The sequence below is a fragment of the Panthera leo genome, chromosome D4 (genome assembly GCF_018350215.1).
Source record: "Panthera leo isolate Ple1 chromosome D4, P.leo_Ple1_pat1.1, whole genome shotgun sequence".
NCBI lineage: Eukaryota > Metazoa > Chordata > Mammalia > Carnivora > Felidae > Panthera > Panthera leo.
This window is the reverse complement of record NC_056691.1, coordinates 88,694,776-88,719,883: the sequence shown is the minus strand read 5'-3', so window position 1 is coordinate 88,719,883 and position 25,108 is coordinate 88,694,776. Positions and strand designations below refer to the sequence as shown.

Here is a 25,108-nt window from a genome sequence, read left to right as displayed (position 1 = left end):
TGAGCTTTAGACACTCCATTTGTACCATGACGGGATGATGAAAATGGCAAACAAGCTTGAATCTCAGCTCAGTCGGTAGGAGCCTCTTGGAGCAGGATGGAGAGGATTCTGAGGTTACGGTAGGGCTCACGGTAAAGACTGCTGTGCCCCACTCGTGATGCCCGCCCTGGGTGTGAGACAGGAAGGCTATGGTACGAGTCCAAGGTATTTGCTATCCTTGGATTAGTTCATCTCTCCTATGCTTTCCAGCTCTTTCTTTTGAAGATGTGAAAAAAAAAACAACGGCTATCACAGCCTTTAATCATCAGCGGTAGTGGGCCAAAGCATAGACGGCGTCAGAAGCTTTAGAGAACTTCCAGGGTGGCAGACCCGTGGCGCTCCAGGAAGGCTGCTGGGCGATGAGGACACCCAGGTCCGTATGGACCACGCCCCCCGCTCCTCCACCACGAGCCCAGCAGGCTTATGACCAGATCGGCTCGCCCACCTGTCACACTGCTTGCCTTCCACGTTCTCCTTGCAGGGGCAGCGTCCACTGTGCGGGTCACAGGTGCCCAGGCTGCCAGCAGGATTGCAGGTGCAGGGTCTGCCAAAGAGACAGGACGGTGGGAGCGAGTCCGGAGTGAGAGTAGCCCATCCTCCTTGGAATTTCCCCATCCCTCCCCATCCCCTAGAGGACCAGGAGGCAGGCTCGCCCAAGAGCCTGCGCCTGGCTATACTGTTCCCACCTTGCTGAAGAAGTGACCCGTCCCCTCACCTGGAGAGCGGTCCATCTGCCTACCCGTCCTCTCATCCATCCGTGCATTCTTCCAACCACCTAGCTGTTCATTCGTCTTTCCAGCCTTCTATCCGTTGGCCTAGCCCCTTACACATGCAACCTTCCTTCTTCCCTCCCTTCCATCCTTTAATCTATCCTTCTATCCATCCTTCCTTCCATCTATCCATCCATCAGTGTACGTATCCTTCCTTCCTTCCTCCCTCCCTCACCTCCCATCCATCCCTTAATCTATCCATCCTTCCTTCCTTCCTTCCATCCATCTATCCATCCATCCGTGTATCTTCCTTCCTTCCTCCCTCCTTCCCATCCATCCTTTAATCTATCCATCCTTCCTTCCTTCCTTCCATCCGTGTATCTTTCCTTCCTTCCTCCCTCCCATCCATCCTTTAATCTATCCTTCCTTCCATCCATCTATCCATCCATCCATGTATGTATCTATCCTTCCTTCCTCCCTCCCATCCATCCTTTAATCTATCCTTCTATCCATCCTTCCTTCCATCTATCCATCAGTGTACGTATCCTTCCTTCCTTCCTCCCTCCCTCACCTCCCATCCATCCTTTAATCTATCCATCCTTCCTTCCTTCCTTCCATCCATCTATCCATCCATCCGTGTATCTTTCCTTCCTTCCTCCATCCCTCCCATCCATCCTTTAATCTATCCTTCCTTCCATCCATCTATCCATCCATCCATGTATGTATCTATCCTTCCTTTCTTCCTCCCTCCCTCCCACCCATCCTTTAATCTGTCCTTCTATCCATCCATCCTTCCTTCCATCCATCTATCCGTCCATCCATGTGGGTATCCTTCCTTCCTCCCTCCCTCCCATCCATCCTTTAATCTATCCTTTTATCCATCCTTCCTTCCATCCATCTATCCATCCATTCACCAGTGTATGTATCCTTCCTTCCTTTCTTCCTTCCTTCCTCCCTCCCTCCCATCCATCCTTTAATCTATCCTTCTAACCATCATTCCTTCCTTCCATCTATCCATCCATCCGTGTATCCTTCCTTCCTCCCTCCCTCCCTCCCTCCCATCCATCCTTTAATCTATCCTTCCTTCCTTCCATCCATCTATCCATCCATCTGTGTATCTTACCTTCCTCCCTCCCTCCCATCCATCCTTTAATCTATCCTTCTAACCATCATTCCTTCCTTCCATCTATCCATCCATCCGTGTATCCTTCCTTCCTCCCTCCCTCCCTCCCTCCCCTCCATCCTTTAATCTATCCTTCTATCCATCCTTCCTTCCTTCCATCTATCCATCCATCAATGTATGTATCCATCCTTCCTTTCCTTCCTTCCTTCCTCCCTCCCATCCATCATTTAATCTATCCTTCAATCCATTCTTCCTTCCTTCCTTCTTCCATCCATCCACTATCTGACAAGACATGGCTCCTGCGCTCATAGAGCCTACAGCCCAGTGAGGATGAACAAGCAAACAGATAGGTGCTGTGCTCTGACACATTCTATGGAGAAGATGTACAAGAGGCTGCAGGTGCACCAAGGAGGTGCTTGGGGTGGGGACAAGAGGACAGGTAGAGGAAAGCCTTCCAGGGGGAGGGGCACCTCAGTTGGGGACTGAAGAAAGTGTGGGGGTCTGCTAGACACAGGCCAGTGAGAGGCAGGGGTTGTGGGGAGAAGAATGCTCTGGGCCAGGAGCATGTGCAAAGGTCCAGAGGCCAGAGAAACACGGGGGAAGCATGCAACTCCCACCTAAGGGCCAGATTTGTGCCTAGAACAGCTGAGTATTTTGTGAGGCATCCGATACTCCCCATATGACTCCCAATGCATTTCCACCGCCTTTCAAATATATAAGGAGACTGTTTCAACCAAAGCCAAGTTCATTTTGAAGTGCTTCTGAATTTGTAAGAGCTTTATTTTTCCGGTCGTGGGTGCTTCTCAGTCAAGTGGTGGTCAGTGTGTTAGACCCCTCTTCCAAGGTCCAGACCCCAGTGGCCCCCTGCCTGTCTCTCTCTCGGATACCCCACCAGCAGTGCGGACTCAGCCTCTTCCCACCGCGTTGTGCTCCCCGTGTCGTGAATGGCCTCCCTCCACCTAGGTGCCTGGGGACCCAGACTTCATCCCGTCTTCCTCTCCTGCTCCCCGGTGACCACCTCCCGCCACGTCTGCCTTCCGAGGGGCTCTGGGATCTGTCCGGGTCTCTGCCGCTCCCTCTCCGTGGCCAAGCCTTCGTGCATGCTGCCATGCTTCCCAGCTGTTCCTGCTGCGGCCTCTGCCCCGGCCCCCAACCTCGTCCCACTCCTGCTTCACATCCGTCCACACTCCTCCTGAGGTCCCCCCCGGAACCGTCCTCCCGCCCTGTACCACGCACTCAGAGGCTTTGCACGTGCTTTTCTTCTGCCTGGCACACCCGCCCCCGCCTCTCAGGTCTCACACTGGAACTCAGTGCCTCGCACGGGAAGCCTGCCCTCAACCCCCAAGACTGGCGGGGCTTCCGTGGGACCCACACCCTGTCTCCCGTTCTCCCGGGACTGGGTGCCTGTAGTCCTCGCCTGGGACTGGACTGGCTGCAGAGTCAAGAAGGTGAAGGAGTGAAGGACAGAGGCGTGGAAGGGAGCAGGGAAGGACAGCTCATATCCCCTTCCCCCTGCTTCCTGGCACTCGGTCCCAATCCGCCCACCGCCCCGCGCCCTGCTGGGCCGTGCACACCCGCTCCCCCGGCCCCCTCACCGGCAGCCTCCCTCACTGAGTGAGTGGAACCCGGGCAGGCAGCGGTCACACTTCCAGCCTGTGACGGTGGCCTTGCAGGCACAGGTGCCTGAGTCATCGCACTGGAGACGTAGCGAACCTGGGGGAGCAAGGGCTCGGGGCAGTGGGGGCTCGAACCGGGCGGCGGGGGGAGGAGTGGGGGCTGGGCGGCGGGGCCCGCTCACCTGCCGGGTGGCAGTCACAGGGCTGGCACGGCGTCCGGGGGCTCCAGCGATAGAAGTCCTCCTGGCAGCGCTCGCAGTGTGGCCCGGCCGTGTGGTCCCGGCAGCGCAGGCAGCGGCCGCCGTGGCCCGTACCGCGGAAGAGGTCCCGGTCGAACACACACTCCTCAGAGTGGCCGTTGCAATTGCAAGCTGTGGGCAGGGGGCAGGGGACAGGGGGCTGTGCTGAGCGGCCGGGGCCCGGGGGGCGGGGGCGGGGTGGTCTTGTGATGAAGGAGCCGGCAGCTCAAGGCAGGTCAAGCTTGATCAAGGGTATGGAGACCCGCCGACTGGTCTTCCCAAACCGGACCCTCAAGGGGCAGCACAAGGGGACAGGGAGTGGTGCAGGGGCAGCTGGGAGGTCGAGAGGTCAGCAGAGCATGATCCGGGGAGGCCAGGCGGCCACGGTCAGTGGACTTCACTTGCGGCAAGGCAGGCTTTGGGAGGGTTACACAGGAGCTGGGGAGCAGAGAAGCTGGAGCTTCGGGCCCAGAGTTGGGGTGGGAGGGGTGATGGGGCTTGGACCAGGCTGCGTACAAAGACACAATCAGGTGGGCTAGAGGGTCAGGGATGAGGCCGAGCTCAGGGCGGCCTGCACTGGGCGGCAGGGGGTCAGGTCCGAAGTGCCCGGCTTCCAGGCTGCTGGCGGAGAGGACAAGGACACGGCAGGAGAAGTGGTCTGGCTTTTTGCGTCCCCACCATGGAGAGAGACTCAGGCTCAGAACGGAGGAGCCGGCCGGCACAGCTTCCTTTGGCCCCAGGGAGGACTCCTTGGTGGAGTGAGGGCAGGTGACCCCAGGCCAGTGAGGGCAGCAGAAACCTAGCAGGGCCAGTGGCCCTTGGGAAGCTCCTGCAGCCAGTGCCCTGTTCCTGGACCAGGCCGTCCCCTCCCCGCCCCAGCTCCGGCAGCCCCAGGATGGCCAGCTCCGCGCAGAGGGCCTGAAGCAACTCAGATGACTCTCTGGGAGGCAGGGCAGGGCTTGGGGACAGTGGGAAGCTGGGATGGGCCAGCCTGCCGGGCGGGGACGGACCCAAGCAGGCCGTGGGCAGCCCCGCGTCCCTGGAGAAGGTAGGACGGGCCCCATCGTCTCCAGCCTGTCCCTGAGGTTAGGTGGTCAGAGCCACATCACACGGGGACTGAGACATCAAAGGCTGCCTGGGGGGCCGTGGGAGAGGCTGGGGGGGCAGGTCGGCGCCCCCCTCCCCCCCCCCCCAGGACCCGGGGCCTTCTGGCTTTGATTAGCAGCTGCGGCTAGAGCAGCTGAAACAAAGGCACAGTCGGGGGGCCTCCCAGCCCTCTGACCGCAGCCTCTACTGGGGGATTTGGTCTGGGGGAGGGCCGAGGAACAAACGTCCCCTCCAGCTCTCTCCCAGCCTCCCCTGATCCCGCAGGGACGTGGGGGCTGGTGTTCGGAGCAGCCCCCACTGCGGGGTCCCGGGGAGTCTGTGCCGCGGCCCAAAGCCCCAGGACACTCACGCACACACTCGTTGGCGGCCTCAGCGGTGCCCCGGGCCCACGGGCGGTCCTGGAAGAAGGGCAGACAGCGCTCGCAGTCGACGCCCGTGGTGTTGTGCTGGCACCTGCAGGCCAGCCGGCCCGCCTCCTCGGGCCCACACTCGCTGGCATGTCCGTGGCACTGGCACCTGGGGACACACGGGGCAGGGGGTCCAGAAACGGCGGAAGGCAAGGGGTTCACCGCCAGGCATTCGGACGAGCCCCTGGTCCTGTGCTCAGTGACGGAGCTTTAAGGAACCTCGGCCGCGTGCCCGGGGTCGACAGTAACGGAGGGCTGACGGCACACGCAGACGAACCCCTTCCATCCGCTTTTATTACCCCCATTTAACAGATGGGGGAACTGAGGCACAGGCCACGAAGTCACGGACGCTAAGCAGCAGAGGCGGAATGGGAGCCCTGTCCTACGGTGTGCAGACTCCGGGCTCCTGGGCGCCACACCATGGCCACTTGGTGGCTCCCATAAGCTGTGTTCCACGCTCTGCCCTCAGTGGGTATGAAGAAATCGCTGACCACGGCTTGCACCCCCAGTGTTTTGTTTTTTTTTTTTACTTTGGGGACACAGGGCGTGGGACAGGCACAGGGCATTGTTTCCTCCACGGGAGCCTAGGGGAGGCAGGTCACGGTCCAGCATTTCTGGCGGGGGTGACGTGGATACGAGTCTCGAGAGACAAGGATCCTCAGTCTTGGGACAAGGGACCCCCCACGTCCCCACGGGGGTCTGCAGACACCGCCCTCCCCCATGAAGCTCTCGGACTCCAAGGGAAGGAGTGAAATTCCTGTAGGCCGTTGTGGGTGGGATGCCGCTGGCCCACCTGCCCCCCAGCCAGCTGCAGGCCCCAGGGTGGTCCGGCTCTGGCAGCTGGGACCCAGATGTTCTCTGGCCTGAAGCCCCCTGACAGCAGGCGCTGGAGCTCGCCACCGCCCGCCATCCTTGGAGAGCCCCTCCCCCGGGGTGGTTTGACCCGAATCAAGTGCAGGGGTGACGGGGGAGGAGGAAGAGAGGGGCCCTCCCGGACACCCCCACTGCCCCTTCGCTCCCAGCCCAGCCCTGCACAGGCCGGGGCTCGCATCCCCTTCCTGGACTTCTCCACCTCTCTCAACGCCCCCAAGCATCCCTGAACTACAGAAGCCCCTTGTTTCCCCCCCCCCCCCAGATGGGCCATCCCCCCCACCCCCCCCACCCAGAGCACATGGACTTCCTATCCTAAATACCTCGTGGACCCACATGCTGCTTCTCCCTGCCTTACTACCACCTCCCACGGCCACTTTGTAACATCGCGCGTCTTCTCTCTCTCCTCTTCTCCGTCCCCACGCAATGTCGGGGGTGGGGCTGGGGCCTTTTAAAGCCCTGTGACCACCCTGGCCAAATCCTTCGAGAGCACCCCGCGGCCGGCGGCACGTGAATGAACTCGGCCCACGGTCCCGACCATCTTCCAGCCTTGCCTCCCGGGCTGGCACACGCTGGGCCCTTCCGCCCAGGATGCCGGCCTCCCCCAACCTTGGCCGGGCCCCCGTCTACGCAGCAGTCTCCCTGACCGCCAGCATGCCCTGCCCGGCCCCCGTTCCCGTTATTCTGGAGCGTGCTGTGTGTCGGAGAGAGTAATCTGATTGCTGTCCGCCACCCCCTTGACGTTGGGGCAGGAACACCTCTGTCTCTCTCGTCCCTTTCCAGGAAGGAAGCCCCTGAGCTTTCATGCCAAAGACACCCTTTGCGTCTCCCCCGGATCCGTACCCACGGCCGCATGGGCGACAGGCCGAGAATGCTGAGAGAGACGAGGCCTCTGCCCTGCTTCTCAGAGAGGGGAGATGCTTAGACAAACCAGAGCATGTACCGATCACCAGAGCAGGAGCCGGCACCGAGGGCCCGGACGGCAACGCCCGGCAGTTCCCACAGCAGAGAGGGGACAGACATAAGGCAAGCATCTGCTCGCAGAGGGAACAGCAGGTGCAAAGTTCTGGAAGGTCCTGCGCATGGTGGTGGAAACATAGCTGATGGGAGAAAAGCAGGAATTGGGATGCAGCTGGGCCACCAAGGCCTCGAATGCCGGGTCCAGAGGACCAGGATCCTGCTTCTTCTGTCTCCCCCAGATGCCCAGAGGCATCTCAAGGGGTTTCTCTACCCCGCACAGCAGCCCCTGGGTGACTCCCTCATGGTAGTTACCTTGTGCCCCATGGCCAGGGTCCTGGGGCCCCGCCAAGCTGCCTTCCACCTACCTGCCGCCCACGGAGAAGTCAGACACGGCATAGTAGTAGGACTGCAACACCTTGGGGTCCTTGAAGATGTCATCCCCGAACGTGTTGAGCCGGTCCAGGGAGATGAGTAGCTCGGTGCTGGTGACCCACTCCTGGGAGGGGCGGGGGTGGGGAACAAGGTTGGGGAGGAGGGAAGGCATCAGCGGGCCCCTGGGTATTTACTTTCACCCTGTTCTGCCTGAAGGTTGCCTTCGGGCAGGACCCCAAAGCCCACGCTCCTTACTTCCGCACTGTGCTTGGAGTTTGTCTAAGCTTGGCTCGTCCCTGGGTCCCAGGAGACCCCCCTCGCCCCCCCGCCCCCGGGCAGCCTGAAGGTGTTCTGCCTGAAGGTGAAGACACCTGCCCCAGGTGACATCTGTCCCACCAGAATGTGAGCGCTGCGAGAGCAGGGACTTGGGGCCCCTTGTGCTCCCGGCACCCCCAGCCCCCAGGCTCTGCCTGGCACGTAGCCGGTACTCAGTAAATACTAGCTGATCGCTGAATGACACCGTCTCCCTAGAAGAGCATGGCAGGGAGGTGGGGGAGAGCCCACGTGAAGGCTGACATTTTCATCCGCCTGCTGTTATAATCAGAGGTACACAGAGGCAGCTCCGGCTGAATTTTAATCAACATTTTAATTCAGCCCAGGGGCTCCTGGTTTAGCAATCAGGCCCATCAGGGCAGAAACGAACTCCTGGCAAAGTCTGTCTTGGGGCCCCAGCGTGACGCGGCCCGGCAGGTCTCCGCTGCCCCCGGCTCCCCCCGAGCTCAGCCGCTTGCCAGCCCGCTGCCTGGGACCCAGGGCCTCCGCCCAAGGATGTTTCTGCTGGGGACAGAGGGTCTCTCACTGGAAGACTTCAGTGGAAGCCTCAGCACTGAGCGGAGTCTGTAAGTGCCCATCACTCCACGAACCACTTTGCCAATGTCAGTGTGCATTCAGGGATCTGGCCCAAATGTGCCAAGTCAGCCTTCTCTCCAAGGTCCTTGGTCCCTGATGGGGAACAGAGGGACCCAAGACCCAGCAGCCATGCGGACACATCCTTCCTTACTTCCTGCCCCCAAATGCTCCAATCCTCAGAGGAAGCACCATCCCAGATGTGCCCAGAGGGGAGGACGGGACAGAAGGGCAACGTGGGCTTGCCTTTCGTTGTCCTTCTCCGACCCTGGTGTCCACCTGGGAGCAGCGGGGGCGGGGGGTGCAGTGGGGTGGGGGTGGGGTGACGGCTTTCCGAAGAGGTTGCTTCTCCGTCGGGGACAATGTCCAGCCCACATAAGACAACATGTCAGGGAAGGGTGTCAGCCTGAGCCTCTGCTCCGGCGTGATGGCTGGGACACAGGAGCAGGGGCCCAGCCCCCTGCTTGTCTTCAGATGACCTTGGCTAATAATTTGTAATCTACACAACGTGGAGCCCCGGGGAGAAGAAACTGTCATTTTACACAGAATCACGATGATGACGTAAGAACGTTTTCACGAGGTAAGCAGAGCTTGGGCATCTGGGCATGCGATTCTGTCCCGTTATGATTAGCTTTGCCCAAACAGAGGTCTGGCCTCTGCCCCGGCTCCTGGGAGATCATCTCTAAGCCCCCAGAATGCCCTGCTTGATAAGAATGTCTCTGTTCGCCTGGGGTCTTGGGCCACTCCAGATAGTCTCTGCTAACAACTGGTTTATGGGGGTGCCTCGGGCCACACAAGCTCAGCCTGACCTCTGGGGGAGCGGAAGGCGGTTGGCCGCGTCTATGCGACCAACCCCCAGAAAAAACCCTGGAGTCCCGGGTAACCCGAGTCTCCCTGGGTGGCAGTACTCTGTGCAGTCACATCGCTGCTGGGGGAAGTAAGTGCCGTCCCCACGACTGTACGGGAGAGAAGAGGAAGCTTATACCAGTCCCTCCCGGACCCTGCCCCGGGCGCCTCTCGTCACTGGGTGCTTAGCGGCCGTCCCGCATTCTGGGAGCCCTTCAAGCGAACCACTGAACCTGAGGGTGGTCTTAGGGACTTGAGCCAGCTGATTCCATGTCCTCTTGGGCTGGGCAGCCAGGGCAGGGACACGGCTCCTTTCTGGGGCTACGTGTTCCCTCTAGAAAGAAACAGGATGCTAACCCTGGCCCCCTTGTTATCTCTGACCGGCAAAAGGAATGTTCTGGATCTGTCGGGGGTGGAAGGGCCAGCAGTGTTTCCTCAGCACAGAAAACTCAGGGAAGGGACTGGAGGGCTGTCCAACGCCCACAAACATCGAGCAGGCCACCGCGTCTGTAGGTGAAAGGTCAGGGACACACAGGAACATGGACATGCGTGGGTGCCAATACTGGGACAGCCACCAATCTGAGGGGGGGTTTGGACGTCCAGGAGGGCTGGGCGGTTGGGGGTGGGGGGGTCCTGGGTGAACGGACACAGCTACGGGCCTGCTATCCCTTGCCATGGGGACGAGAATTACCTTCAGAGAGAGACTGAGCACCTCTTACGTGCCAAGCACTGTGCTGACCACGGTATAGTTGACCGTCTACACGAGGCTCTTTCAATTAAATTCATTAACATGAAATAAGACTTAAAATTCAGTTCCTCGGTCAGGCTAGTCTCATTTCAAGTGCTCCATAGACACGTGGCCAGCGGCTGCCATTGGAAGGTACAGTTGGAGACCACTTCTGTCACTGCAGAATGTTCTGGAGAGCACAGAACCGGGACTCTATGGTTCTCAAATTCGTGTTCTTTCCACGTTTTTGTTTTTCTTTCTTTTTTGTTTTTAATTCAGAAATATTTTTTACTGTTTATTTTTGACAGAGAGAGAGAGAGAGAGAGAGAGAGAGAGAGCAGGGGAGGGGCAGAGAGAGAGGGAGACAGAGAATCCCAAGCAGGCTCTACACTGTCAGCACGGAGCCCGGTGCGGGGCTCGAACTCACGATCCGCGGGATCACGACCTGAGCCGGAACCGAGACTCGGATGCTTCACCGACTGAGCCACCCAGGGGCCCCTGTGTCCTTTTATTTCCCACTTTCCCGTGTGCCCCCCCCCGCCCCCAGGCCTGGGCATCCCCCCTGCAGCCCCAGCCCTGCTCCTCTCTGACCTGCAACACGGGGCTCTCGTCGAAGTTGTAAGCGCTGGGCCGGCCCTCCAGGGTGGAGAAGGCCACGTTGCCCCCGCTCAGCGGGGAGATGTCGCTGAACTCGGAGGTGCAGAAGGCCACGCGCTCGTCCTCACCGGGGCGCAGGGAGTGGCCCTCGGGCCTGCCGTAGGTCCTCTGGCAGGAGGCACTATAGTACTGGTAGGGTTCCCACGGGCTGCCCGCGTGGGTGCGCTTGTAGATGGCAAAGCTCTCGGGGCGACTGGTGTGGAACTTCAGCCTCACGTAGGTGATCTCGTAGGCTTTCCCTGCGGCAGGAAGACACGGGCCCATTTTACGGAAGGGAAGGGAGGGTCGCGGTCCCGGTCCAGGGAGAGCAGCAGGGCAGGGCTGTGTAAACGATCTCGGGTGGGTTGGGCCACGACGGAGACGCGATGTCTGTCAGGGGCACGGAGCAGAGAGCGCACAATTCTGGCATACTTCCTAGGCATCTGCTGTCCCTTACTTAGGCCAACTTGCCTCCCTGCGCAAGAAGCTGCGTTATAACACCCCCGAGAAGCAGCCAACCCTTTTTGTCCAAAGAGCTCCAGCAACGGGACGTTGCCACGTTCTGTAGAAGCCTCCGTGACCATCAGAAAGTTATTTCTTTTGCTACAGCCCAGGAGAACCAACCCTTCCACCTGTGCCTTTGGGCTCATTCCTCCCCAGACCGTGTCCCGACTCCCTCGAACCCTAATGCCACCCTCCAGGTCCCTCTCTTCTTCCAGTGTCCATCGAACTTCTCTTCTGGCCCAAATTTCTCTAGAGAAGTCTACATCTGCTTGGCCCCGTGGCCTCAACTCTCAACTCGGGCCCCAGTCCACCGCAATTCAGCTTCTGTGGGCCGCTCCGTAGAAACTGCTCCTGCAAAGCTACCTCACCGACAGCCCTCCGTGGCCACAGCCAGGGGACCCGGCCTTGCCTTACTTCCTGGGGGGCGGGGGGGAGTCCCCAGGCCTCCACGCAGCCCACCCTCCTAGGTCACGCTCCTGGGCTGCTCCTTGGCCCCCCTGCTCATCCCCTCCCCCCCGCCTCCTCCCCCACCAGCTTTAGCCCTGCTCCCCTCTCCCACGCTGCCGACACCAAGACGGGGGGCTTCAAGCTTCGCGCTTCGGCCCCCGCCCTGCCCAGTTCCCACCATCGTGCCCCAGGAGTACCCACAACGATGAATCCAGACCTCCCACGATGACCCCGCGCTGTACTGGAGGCCGGGATGGGCAGGAGGGCTGTGAGTGGGGTGCAGAGGGGGCAGGGAGGGAAGGGTCCCAACGTGTTCATCTGTCCTCGGTGCGGGGGGGGGGCGGTCAGCGAGCAGTGCTAAGCACAGAAGAACCAAGTACTGCTGGGGGATAGGAAGGAAGGGACAGAACTTACTTCTGGGGCCGGGGGCCAGGCTGGGTGAGTTGGGGGAGGGGGCGGCGGCCTCCACAGTTCACTGAGCATTGGCCCCTCTAAACCAAGTGGGTGTGTAAGTGCAAAACCAGCGGGAAATCAAGGGCTGATTTCGAAGGTGATCTCCCTGCTGCCCAGATGTCCCCACGTGCTCACCACTCCCCTCCTACAGGCCTCCACATGGGTGCCCCTCCTGACAGAGCCTTCCTACATTTAGCCACCCACCCCCCCCCCCGACACATTCCAAACACCCCCCCCCCCCCCCGGCTAGGGAGGGGGTCACCACACAATACCTGGGTATCACATTGACTACGACATGGTCTGTCTCTCCCTGCTCATCTCATCAACCTGCATCCCTCACTGGATAGAGCTCAAGACTAGCACGTGCCCTGTCTTTTTTAAAAAAAAATTTTTTTTAACATTTATTTATTTTTGAGACAGAGAGAGACAGAGCATGAACAGGGGAGGGGCAGAGAGAGAGGGAGACACAGAATTGGAAGCAGGCTCCAGGCTCCGAGCCATCAGCCCAGAGCCTGACGCGGGGCTCGAACTCACGGACCGCGAGATCGTGACCTGAGTCGAAGTCGGACGCTCAACCGACTGAGCCACCCAGGAGCCCCATCCCTGTCTTTTTTAAACTTGGCCACCCCAGTGCCTCGCAAAGTGCCAACACCCGGCAGGCACCCAGGAGTGTCTACGCACGTGTAAACAGATGAACAAGTGGCCACAGGTCCTACCATCGCTGGTAGCCACCCACCCCCGGGAGCAGCACGAGTGTGTCCTCTCTTCCTTCCCAAATCTGCTTTCTTCCCTCTGCCCGGGTCCCAGATGCTCCCAGAGGCCCGCCCGGCTGCCTGCAGTCTTCCCCACCGAGGAGGCATCACTACAGTCCTCTGCTTAAATACGTTGGTCCTATGGGGGCGCCCGGCTGGCTCAGTCGGCTGAGCGTCTGACTCTTCGGTTTAGGCTAAGGTCATGATCTCATGCTCCGTGAGTTCAAGCCCTGTGTCAGGCTCTGCACTGCTTGAGATCCTCTCTCTGCCCCTCCCCTGCTCATGCGCACTCTCTCTCTCTCTCAAAATAAAAAAAATAAACATTAAAAAAAAGATACACGTTGGTCCCATGTAAGTGGTAAAACTATAAGACTCTTAGAAGAAAACACAGCGGCACACCTTTGTGACTTGGGCTGGGCAAAGCCTTCTTAGATGTGACACCAAAAACACACGTGACAGAAGCAAAAATGGACACAGTGGACTTGAGCAAAGTCAAAAGCGTCTGTGTTTCTGAAGACACTATTGAGAAAACGAAAACCCACAGTATGGGAGAAGATATTTGCCAGTTTCACATCTGATAAGGGATTTACCTAGAATACGTAAACGATCCTTACAACTCAACCATAAAAAAATCAAATAGCCCAATTAAAAAAAAAAAGGGGGGCAAAGGATGTAAACGCATTTCTCCAAAGATTATGCAAATGGCCAATAAGCACATGAGCAGAGGCTCACCGTCACCAGCCGTCAGGGACACGCGAATCAAAACCATAACGAGTGACCACATGCACTGGGAAGGCGATAATCAACACCGATAGTAACAAGTGGTGACGAAGGGCTGGAGACACTGGAACCCTCCCACACGGCTGGTGGCAATGCAAGATGGCGGCTGCTGCGGAAGGACAGCCCGATGGGTCCTCAGAAGGGTAACACGGGAATACCGTATGACGCGGCCGTCCCACCCCTGGGCGTGTACCCCAGCAAAATGAAAACACATGTCTACACAAACGCGCACGGATGTTCACCGCAGCATTACTCAAAACAGCCAAAGAGTGGAAACGACTCAAATGTTTGTCAGCTGACAAATGAATCAATAAAATGTGCCGTGTCACCCAATGGAACATGATTTGGTACCAAAAGGGAAACGACGTTCTGAAAATACGCCGTGATGTGAAGCAGCCTCCGAAACAGTACGGTCAACGAAAGAGGCTAATCACAAAAGACAACACGCTGTAAGGTTCCCCTTATACTGAATGTCCCGAGTAGGCAAAGGCAGAAAGTACATTCGTGGTTGTCGGGGTGGAGGGGGAGACAGTGGAGACTGGGGGACACTGCGAATGGGTACAGCGTTTTCTTTTAGGGGTGATGAAATGCTCCCAGAGTGACTGTGGGAATGGGTACACCTCTCCATGAACAGACTAAAAGCCACTGAACTGCACACTTTATGTCATTTACGTATTTTTTAAGGAGGCTTCATACCCGGCCCGGAGCCCAGGGTGGGGCTTGAACTCACGACCCTGAGGTCAAGACCTGAGCTGAGATCAAGAGTTGGGACGCTGAACCAACTGAGTCACCCAGGCGCCCCTGAATTGTACAGTTCAAATGGGTGGGTTGAGGGGCGCCTGGGTGGCTCAGCCGGCGGAGTCGGTCCCGCTCGGGTCACGATCTCATGGTTCAGGGGTTTGAGCCCCGCATCGGGCTCTGCGGTGACAGCTCGGAGCCTGGAGCCTGCTTCCGATTCTGTGTCTCCTTCTCTCTCTGCCCCTCCCCTGCTCACACTCCGTCTCTCTCTCTCTCTCTCTTAAAAATAAATAACCATTAAAAACAATTTAACAAATGGGTGAATTATATGATGAATTCTATCTCCCTAAAGCTGTTACATCTATTTTTAAGAATGGGACCTCACATGCATTAGGATGGCCACAATTAGAGGGGAAAAAACACACATTGACAGGTGTCGGCGAGGACGTAGAGAAACTGAAACCTCGTGCGTGGTTTATGGGAACGTACAATGGGGTACTCGCTCCGAAAAAGTACTCACAGCAGGAATTTCCGTACGATCCAGCAATGGGGGTATATATCCCAAAGAACTGAAAGCATGGATTCAAACAGATATCTGCACACCGAACTCACAGCGGCACGATTCACAATAGCCAGAAGGTAAAAAGAAAACCCGCGTGTCCACCGGTGGATGACGGATAAACAAAGCGTGGTCTATCCACACCAACATTATGCCGCCTTGAGAAGGAAGGAAATCGTCACACACGTTAATTACAACTTGGACGGACCCTGAGGGCATCATGCTGAGTGAAATACGCCAGCCACAGACAAATACTATGATTCCACCAGATATGAGCCGTCAAGTTCATAGACACGGGAAGGAGGGCGGCGGGGGCCAGAAGCCGGGGTCGGGGGAGGCGTGGCGAGGGGTCAGCATACAACGGGAACAGACTTTCAGTTCAGCAGAAACTGATACACGGCGGTGACGGTCGCACAACAACACAGATGTGCTTGTCGTGTGTATTCAGCACAATAAAAGAAAGGGTGGGGAACGTTATCTCCATACACAAGCTCTTTGAAAAGGCAGTTTGGTGGGACGGATGGGATGCGGAGCCATGAAAAAATCCCTTGCCTCTGGGAAAATCATCCCGCTTTGGGGAATTCAAACAAGAAAAGGAGCCTCAACGCATGAAAACGTTCATCCAGGCGTTTCTTAGAACGGGAGACAAACGGGAACCGTCAGAGCCCAATAAACGACGCGATATCATTTCGCAGGGTGACCGAAGCCATAGAAACAGCTGACAGTGAGCTTGTAATACACGGGGAAAAGTTTAAGCCAAAATGTTGACTATGCTCAGAATCCTCAGATTGCATTTTAAAATCCCCCAAAGAGGGGCGCCTGGGTGGCTTGGTCGGTTAAGCGTCCAACTTCAGCTCAGGTCATGATCTCACGATCCGTGAGTTCGAGCCCCGCCTCGGGCTCTGTGCTGACAGCTCAGAGCCTGGAGCTTGTTTCAGATTCTGTGTCTCCCTCTCTCTCTGACCCTACCCCATTCATGCCCTGTCTCTCTCTGTCTCAAAAATAACGTTAAAAAAAATATTAAAAAAAAAATTAAAAACAAAAAAATCCCCCAAAGAACAGGCAGGAGAGAGAGACATCAGACGAGTAAGTGTGGCCGTCCTCAGGCCAGAGGGCTGTGAGTGACTGTTTTCCTTTTTAACTGTTCTACATTTTCCTGATTTTCTCTCGCAAAGCTTGCTCTAGGGGCGCCTGGGTGGCTCCTTCTGTTAAACGTCCGACTTCAGCCCAGGTCGCGATCTCACGGTTCGTGAGTTCGAGCCCCGTGTCGGGCTCCGTGCTGACAGCTCGGAGCCTGGAGCCTGCTTCGGAATCTGTGACTCCCTCTCTCTCTGCCCTTCCCCAGCTCACGTTCTGTCTCTCTCTCTCAACAATAAATAAACATTAAAAAACATTTTTTAATAATAATTTTTTTTTAAAAAAAGCTTGGTCTAATTTAAAAACTGGAGAAAACATATTAATTTTTTTTTTTTTTTTTTTTTTTTTGCAAAGCAACCACCTTGCCGTGTTCTGCCTCAAAATGTTTTTCAAAGTTCGGCTACAGCACAGCTGGGCATCCTAACTCCAAGTGCCTGAGAAGAAAGCATGTGTCGCAAACCGAGTGAGCGTCTGGTGGCCGCTTCTGTGCCGGGTAGGCTTCAGGCTCCGGGACCAGGCAGGGACTTAGCCCAGATGTGGCTTTCACGAAAGCACGCTGGGTGGAGGCGGCTGCGGGTCTGACGGCCCAGACTCCTCCGTAAACATCTAGCAGCCAGACACGTCGCGGGAGGGGAGCCTGGAGCCACTTAAAAGGTAGCTGGCAGCTAGAAGCGTGATTGGAAAAAGGCAGTCACTGGGATCTCGTGCGAGGGGGAAACATCACGCACTAGGAAACATCACGGCTTTTCCTCTTCCTTGCCAAGCCGGGAGGTGAGAGGAGACACAGGAACATCACAGAGACGCGGCAGGGACTTTCTGTTACAAGAGTTAATTAGAAGGGCCAAGAAAAACAACTTAATCCCAGCTTTGTGATGAAAAGGTTTCTGCCAAAGGCAACCCGAAGGCTGGGGAAGGAAGCGGCCCCGAGATCTTCTAAACAGCGACAAGAATTAAACGTGCAGCTTTAGCCCGCACCCTTGTGAGCTCCAGGGGATGACGAGGCTTCAGGGTGGTTAGGAGAGGTGTGTCCCCTTCAGGAAAACTGGGCCAGAATGTCATCCGCAACCCTTCACTGGGGACAACGCTGCTTGGGAGCACACAGATCTCACCTCCTAGCAGCCCAATATGCTGTTCCCTCTGCCTGCATGCTGTTCTCTCGGCTCCTTACCTGGCTGGCTCCGCTGCATCCCTCTGCTCCCTCTGCTCATCCCTCTGGCTCAGCCGACTGACCACATGCCCCAACCGCAGCCTGATGTGGAATGCCCTTCTTCCCACGAACCCCGGCCGATGGCTACTCACCCCTAGAGCTGTGGGTTTGGATGGCTCATCAGTGCTCCCCCAGCCTCCCTGGGCTTCTTTATCCTGTTCTGGGAAGACCTGCCCATCTCTCCCACTAGTCTGTGACCCTCTCGGGGCAGGGGATGGGAATCCCTAGAGCTGAGCACAGTGCCCGGCACACAGTAGGTGCTCAATAAATGCGTGCCACATGAGCAGGTAAAGCTCATGATTTATACCTTCAAGGAGTTTATAATCCAGTGAGTGCGTTGAGACAGGCAGGCCTGACAAGGCCACTGATATCGCAAGCTGCGACCCCTGGATGTGTCTGTTTAACAACAGCCAGCATTTAGTGAGCACCTCCTGTATGCCGGGCACCATGCTCCATGCTTTACTCATACCGTGCGGCTGAGATCCCCAGTTTCATCACTGCATGTGTTTTACTAACGAGGAGCCTGAGGCTTGGGCAGGAGAAAGGGACTCGCCCCACCTCACGCAGAAAATAGCTGAGTCTCTCTCTACTGGACTGCGGGTTCGTCTGTCCCCAGAGTCACTGCCCCGAACGAGGCCACCACCTGTTCAGTAATCTGTGGGTGCTCGGACAGAAGGGGCTGTCCGGGAAAGGGGCGCGGGTACCCACGACGACCGCGGAGGCTGCCCAGACCGGCACCACGAGCACCAAGCCATGCCCCCTCCAGCCAGCTGGGACGTGAAGCCCATCAGGACTGACACCAGGGCAGTCCCAAAACCAACCGGCCCACATCCGGCACTGACCAAGCAGAATGAGCTCAGAACAGAGAGGCTTATTTTGGGAAAGTGGAAACAAAACAAAGCCCTTTAATTGGAGCCATCTGGGAAGCAGTGGCCCGGGGGGTGGGACCGGAGAGGGCAGGGTGGGGAGCGGAGCTGGGAATGTGTGGGCGAAGCTGCCCAGCCCACCGTGGGCATGAGAACCAGGTGGGGAGAGCTGCTCCCAGCCTCGGGGGTGGGGACGGGGTAGGGGGGATTCGCTTGGCCCCATTTCATGGTCATCCACCGTTCCCGGCTTCCTCTCCCACCCGGGCTCTTGGCAATTTGGGGCTCGGTGGGTCCCGTGAGGAGCTGGGGAATCCCCACGACCACAATGCCAGGCACCATGAGAGCCTGGCTGACTGAGGGCCGGGCCTGTCACAGTTTTCTCCTCTTTGGACCAAGGGTCTAAACCCTAACTATGGATCAAGACCATCAAGCATGTTGTCTAACCCTGGGAAGAGCAAAAGCTTTACGTCTGATGGATTATTGCTGAGGGCTTTGTGTTAAGAAGGATCCCGAGGTCCAGTCTGATCTGAGATGCGGCTGAAATGAACAAACCACACATGTGCAGGGCGTTCAAGACCACGGCAAGAAAGCAGGAAGTGATGGGGGGGGGTGGGGAGGGCTGAGTGAAAATGACGGAGAGGAGAGCAAACGCGAAGGATATCCCAGAGAACGCTCTAGAATTCTGGTCAATGCTTGAAGTCCAGGGAGGAAGGGAAGAATTACAGCTGACACCCAAGTTTCTTGCTCTGGTGCCTGGAGAGCCGGGAGAATGCCTTGACTTTGTACTTGGAAATGCACATACAAGTTGGCGTCTTGGAAATGCACATACAAGTTGGCGTCTTAACCAGCTTTAAGCACACAGTTCACCAGGGGTAAGTATATTCACACTGTTGTGCAGCCATCCCCCCGCCCCCCCATCTAGAATTCTTTTCATCTTCCTGAACTGAGAGTCCTCACCCCGTAGACTGCTCTCCGCTCCCTCCCCCTCCCAGCCCCTGGTGCCCACACTTCTACCTTCTGTCTTTATGAATTAGGCTATTCTAGGGGCCTCAGACAAGCGAACTCATACAGCCTTTGTCCTTCTGTGTCTGGCTTATGTCACTCAGCGTCGTCCCCCAGGTTCACCCCTGTTGTGGCAGGTGTCAGAACCTCCTTCCTTTTCAAGGCTGAATAACAGTCCACTGCGTGTCTATACCACGCTTCACGTATTCATCCCACTGTCCACGGACACTTGGGTGGCTTCCAGTCTGGCTGTTGTGATGCGTGCTGCCGTGAACGCGACTGCCTTTCCTTTGGGACCCGAGGCTTGAGGCCGGCGTGACACCCGGGGGCCGACATTCAGGACGATGTTCAAATTGCCCAGTCAAGGGCGCTCAGGTGGGAGACCACGAGACAGGTGCAGGGGGAGGCCCGAATGTCCACTGCGATTCCAGGAGGCACGGCCAGAACATTCCTGGTGGCAGGGCTGGCGTGGAGATGCGGGAGGGCGGGGGACGGGAGGGTGAAGTGGCCAGAGTAAGGCCACGAGGAGGGCTGGGGCCCTTGTGAACGCCACAAGCTTAGGCGTTCGGGATGGGTCTACACTGCCGGGAAGTCAGGCACTCACGCATTCAAGCGCTCGCCTTCCCTGTTCCCAGCGAGGAAACGTGGCATGGCCGTGATGTGCCGGGGTTCACATCGGCCTCCACCACTTACCTACCTGCCCTGCGGCCTTGGGCAAAATACCCAACCTCTAACCTCCCTCGGGTGAACCGGGCAAGCGACTTGAACGCACCGCCTCGCCTTCCTTTCCTATTTTTTTGGGGGGGAGGGGTGGGCAGAATGGGCATCATAATAACAGGGCTTAGGAGCAAAGGCCTGCAAAGCGCCTGGAACAGTCCCAGGCAGGCAGCATGTACGTGACTGAATGTTAGCTGCTGTTCATTCGTTTACCCGACCGATAGTTACCGAGCCCCCCCTGCACAGGGGGTCTGTGCCAGGGGTCGTGGTGCAGCTGTGACAACAGGCATTCCCTCTGCATCTCAGAGCGAGTGAGCGACACAAGCCCACACCTCAGAGCAGCGCGGTCTCCTGCGAAGGGGGCAAGGGCGGGGGGCGGCCTGGAGGAGGGCACCTCTAAGCTGAGCGGGGCAGACAATGGCTCGTCCGCTGCCGCATCCCCAGGGCCTGGCACGGGGCCCGGCACACAGGAGGAGCTCCGTTGAGCCCACTCCTGCAAACCCTGGGTCGGCCCTGGGCCCAGGGGCTGGTGCTTCTGCAGGTAGAGGCAAACCAAGGCTGCTGCCTTGACCCCTGACCTGCATAGAGCCCAGCGTTTCAGCCAGAACCTCCAGGGAGACGGAAGGAGGGCCTGCCCCCCCCCCCACCCGGAACTGGCCCCAGCCAACGCAAACACGGCCTCCCCCTCGACAGGAAGACGCAAGGCGGCCAAAACTCAGGAGACACAGCTGGCTTCAGGGCTCCGCAGGGGCCGGCAGGGTCCTCCTGACATCCAGCCCCCACCCAGGCCCGGCCCCCGTGTCTCCTTGTCCCCTCCACTCCGGCCAGCCAGGACACCGGGTCCAAGAACACACGGAGCGGTCCCCTGGCTCCCCTGTGCTGTCCCCTTGACCTGAAATGTCCTTTGCTCTTTTGCCAGCTCCTGCCACCCTTTAGGTCTCAGCGAGGCCGGCTAACTCCACGTGTATTCCCAGAGCATAAATCCTCATCAGCGTCATCCTCCGGCAGACAGACCCCAAGGCCAGGACAGCCCAGGCTCGGTAAACGGCCAGCCAACTGACCGAATGCGCGGAGAAAGCCTGTCCACCGGCAGTCGGACCTGAGGCTGGAGAGGGATCAGGCAAAGCCCACCTGCCTTATTCCTGCAACCGCCCCCTCTTGAGGGCTCAGAGCTCGTCTGCTTGGGGACTCGAGGGTGTCCAAGCTAGGAGGGAGACTCCCCCTCCCCCCCGCCAAAAGCCAAGGCTCACACCTGCCTGACTTGGCCGCTTATCATTCCCGAGGGCAGCACAGCCTGGCCGGGATCCCAGGGTCTGCCATTTACTGGCTGCATGACCCTGGACAACTGACTTGACATTCAGGGCCTCAGTTTCCCTGCCTGTAAAGGAGTTCAGGCTGGGCTGGGGCTCTTAGCACTAGGTGGGAGCCTCCCGAATAGTGTCTCTTATCCCCGGGGACCAGGCACCTCCCCCCAACACCCTCCCCCCACCCCCCCCCCCCCCCCCCCGCCCCCGCCCCAGCCTGCCTGCTTCCCTGGGCCTGGGTGGAGGGCTAGGAGCCGCCAGACCCTGCTGCTGCCTTTCATCCCAGACAGGAAGGCTCGGCTTAGCGACTCTGGGATTTGGAACAGATGTCTGCAAGCTCACAGGGGGCTGGGAAAGCAGCGACCTCCATCCCGGGGCTGACCGGCCCTCCCCTCCCTCCCCTGCCCCTCACCCCACTCCCTCTGGGGGCCCCAGGCCAGAGCCATCCACCCATTCTCCCCTCCCAGGAGCCCCAAGCGGGGGGGCGGGGGGATAGAGTCCCCAGAGGCGGCCTGGGCGCCGGGAGGAGAGGTTGGAGGCCTCCACTGGGGACACCCTGAAAACCCCGATATTATGCAATCCGCAGCTTAGCATGGCGCAAACCAAACTTGAACGGAACCCAAAACGGGCTCAGTCTGGGGCCGCGGCGGGGGCCCTGGCGCCCCCGGCGCGTCAACAGGGCCCGGGGTCAGGACATCTTTCGGGAGCCAGCCCGGCAAGCATTTCTCAGCCCTTTGGGCAGAGGTCACCCCCGGGGGTGGGGGGGAACCTCAGCCCTGAGCTGTTCTCAGCAGAGTGACACCGGCCACACACAAGGACTGTCACGGCTCCTGCAAGTACGTGGCCGACCGGAGCTCACAGAACGCGCCCAGGCGGCTGGGAGGCAGCCCGGCTTAGCCCCGTCGTGCAGGGGACGGCGTGGACTCAAAGATGTGGCAGCATTTGCCCGGTGAGCGGCTGGGCTGTGCCCGAGTCCAAAGCTCGTTCTGTGACTTCTCTGTTCTGTCTCTGAGAGCGGACAAATGAGAGCCCTGAGCGGCTGGGCCCAGGGGCTCAGGACCCAGGAGGCCAAGGCACTATTCATTCAGGCTTCCTTCTTTATTCTTTTTTTTTTTTTAATGTTTATTTATTTTTGAGACAGAGAGAGACAGAGAATGAACGGGGGAGGGTCAGAGAGAGGGAGACACAGAATCCGAAACAGGCTCCAGGCTCTGAGCTGTCAGCACGGAGCCTGACGCGGGGCTCGAACTCACGGACCGCGAGATCGTGACCTGAGCCGAAGTCGGACGTTCAACCGACTGAGCCACCCAGGCGCCCCTCCTTTATTCTTTAAGCGCCTCCGCAGCCCCCCCCCCCCCATATGCCTGGTGTTGTACCAAGTGACACGACACCGGCTCAGGGGAAGGGGTGTGTGTGTGTGTGTGTGTGTGTGTGTGTGTGTGTGTGTGTGAACGTGCGGGCGAGTAGATGTGTGGGGGCGAGCGTGTGGGCACGAGTGGGTGAGAGTGAGCGGGTGAGAGCGTGTATGAGTGCATGAGTGTCCGCGTGTGCGTGTGTGGACGGGTATCTGAGTGTGAGCAGACATGTGTGGACGTGAGCGTGAAGCTCCCTGCTGCTAAGGGTTCCCCACACACCTCAGCAAGGTCACACGGCCAAGCACAGGGCCTCGCACACAAGCGCTCGGCCAACGGGAACTGCCCCCGAATCCAAACCTGGGACGCTTCCCGCCCTCCCACTTTGTTCCAGCCCCGGCTGAGCCCCTTGCCCGCCCCCCCTGTTCCAATGACACATGTAACACATCAGCCAACCCCCCACCCTCGGTGACGGAACAGCGTGTCTCCCCCACGGCCCCCACCCTGTTCCAGATTCCTTCCCCTGTGGCCTTGGGGTTCTGCCAGCTCCAGCCAGCCAGCTCCCCCAGACTCCCTCCCCACGCTGGTTTCCTGTCACCAGCCTGGGGAGAGACCCCGCCGCCGTCCCAGCCGTCCCATCGAGAAGCCCCATCTAGCAGTCCTGACGGGGCCGGTGCAAGGTGACGAGGCCCCAGATAATGAACTCCGTGGGGTGGCAAGCAACAACTGGCCCGCTCTGCTGAGGGGCTCACTGTTGTCCCCATCCCCCACGTCACTCCCAGATCATTCCCCAGCCCTCCCCAAGATGCTGTCACCCAGGGCTAGGCAGAGCCAATTCTGTTTCAGGGTGGAGCTCGTACAAAGGAATTTACGCTCAGACCTTGGAGATACATGGACGCTCCTTTCCAGTCATTTCATAGCTGTGTGTCTTTGGGCAAAACACGTAACCTCTCTGAGCCTCAGTCTTCTCATCTGAAAACTGGGGATACTCTCCCATAACCGCTTATCCACACCGCTTGGCTGGGGATGTGTTTTGGAATTCAGAATTTTTTAAGGGTTTAGGGAGATCATGCGGTCCTTACACCGCGATTGTGTGAACACCCCCCCCCCCCCCCCCCGCCGCTGGGTTTACCCCCACAGGCTGTACTTAAATGAGATTTCACAAAATGTATGAATATTCACTCCAGGATAAATAAGGTCTATAAATAGCCTCAGGTCAGGTTTAGCAGCCAAAAAGAGTCCTAAAAATACTTGAATTTTCAAAGCTTGGGGAGAATTCAAACCCACAGACAAGGGAGTATGAACCAGTGCTCTCCCCCTCCTCCCCCCACCCCGCCCAACAGTTGAGGTGCCTAGCTCAGTACCTGGGCCCAAGGAGGATCTGGGTTAGGCTAGACGTGAAGGGGGAGGGGATATTCCCATTCCTGAACGGGGTAGGAGTGGGAAGGGAAGGACTGGGTCCAGACTGGGGCAGCTGAGCCCAAGGATCTGAGGGCTCTTGTGCTCTGGCTGGGGGGGGGGGGGGGGGGGGGGGGGGGGGGCTGTACGGAGGGAGGCATGGGTGGGGCAGGCAGCCTTGCGATCAAGTCCAGCCACCCAACGGCAAGGTGACGCTTGGCTCCTGCTCAGAGGCTAAACCTTCCTGGAAGTGAATGCCTTGGCCCCTCCCATCCCCCCAAATACACAGAGCTAGGAGGGACAACCATTCCTGGGCACCGTCCTTGCACCCAGATCCACCCCTCTGTAAAAAAGGGCTCCGGGGTGGCTTCCCGCCCCTGCCAGCCCCGAGGGGCACCCATCGGTCCACCCTTCCAGCTCCCGGGAGGCTGGGGTGGGGACACAGGCCCCGGTCCTGAGGCCCCCATAGCTGGCTTCTACAGCCAGCCCGGGGCGCGCAGCACCCGGACGGACGGACGGACGGACGGCAGCCCGGGGGCGAGCCGGCGCTTACCCAGACGGAGGGTGATGTTGACCGAGGTGGGGTACTGTACGCCGAAGGCCATGGACGGGCTCTGCCACCAGGTGCTGTCGTCCTGGCTGTGGAAGTCGGTGAGGTAGGAGGCGTCGTGGTGAAGCTGGGGGTCGTCGGCGTCGCAGCGCTGGCACTGCGCCCCCGCGCCCGGCGCGCCCACGTGGGGGCAGAAGTCCTCGGGCGGGCGGCCGCACGTGTGCGAGGCCTCGGCGCGCCGGCCGAACGCCGCGTTCTCGAACACCGGCAGGCAGCGCTGCGGGCGCCCCGCGCCGTCGTAACACGCGCCCATGCCCGCGCCGGCCGCCCGCGGCGCCAGGAGCGCCAGGCCCAGCAGGACCGCCGCAGCCGCCATGGCCAAGGGCACCGACGCCCCGCGCTCGCCGCCGTGCGCGCCCGGTTCTGCCCGCCCGGCCGGCCGGGCTGCGGTGGGCGCGGACCCGCCTCCCGCGGCGGGCGGGACCCACGACAGGGTGGGGAGGGGTGGAGAGGCGTGGGGTGGGGAGGGGAGGGGTGGAGACGGGTGGAGAGGAGTGGGGAGGGGTGGGGAGGGGTGGGGAGGGGTGGAGACGGGTGGGGAGGGGTGGGGAGGGGTGGGGGTGGGGGTGGAGAGGGCGGCACCCCCACCTCCCCGGCCGCTCCGTCGCTGGGCGCTCACCCCCACCTGGTGGACGGGCCCGGGAGTGCCCGAGCTGCTTTCTGACCCTGCGGCGGGATCCCGGCTCTCGGAGCCTCACCGTCCTCCTCTGTAAAATGGGATTGG

The 25,108-nt window shown here is 59.0% G+C and overlaps 1 protein-coding gene across 1 annotated transcript in view; it reads right to left on the bottom strand.

Moving 5' to 3' along the window:
* LAMC3 (laminin subunit gamma 3) overlaps positions 1 to 24,700 on the bottom strand; it is a 57,795-nt gene extending 33,095 nt beyond the window's left edge. Inside the window, exons 1-7 of the mRNA XM_042913274.1 lie at positions 24,328 to 24,700; positions 10,514 to 10,818; positions 7,437 to 7,567; positions 5,184 to 5,350; positions 3,671 to 3,859; positions 3,468 to 3,585; positions 485 to 583 (exon numbers count right to left, since the gene is read on the bottom strand). Of these exons, the coding sequence (XP_042769208.1) occupies positions 485 to 583; positions 3,468 to 3,585; positions 3,671 to 3,859; positions 5,184 to 5,350; positions 7,437 to 7,567; positions 10,514 to 10,818; positions 24,328 to 24,700 (1,382 nt within the window). The remainder of the gene's footprint in view (positions 1 to 484; positions 584 to 3,467; positions 3,586 to 3,670; positions 3,860 to 5,183; positions 5,351 to 7,436; positions 7,568 to 10,513; positions 10,819 to 24,327) is intronic.
* Positions 24,701 to 25,108: the final 408 nt, after the last annotated feature.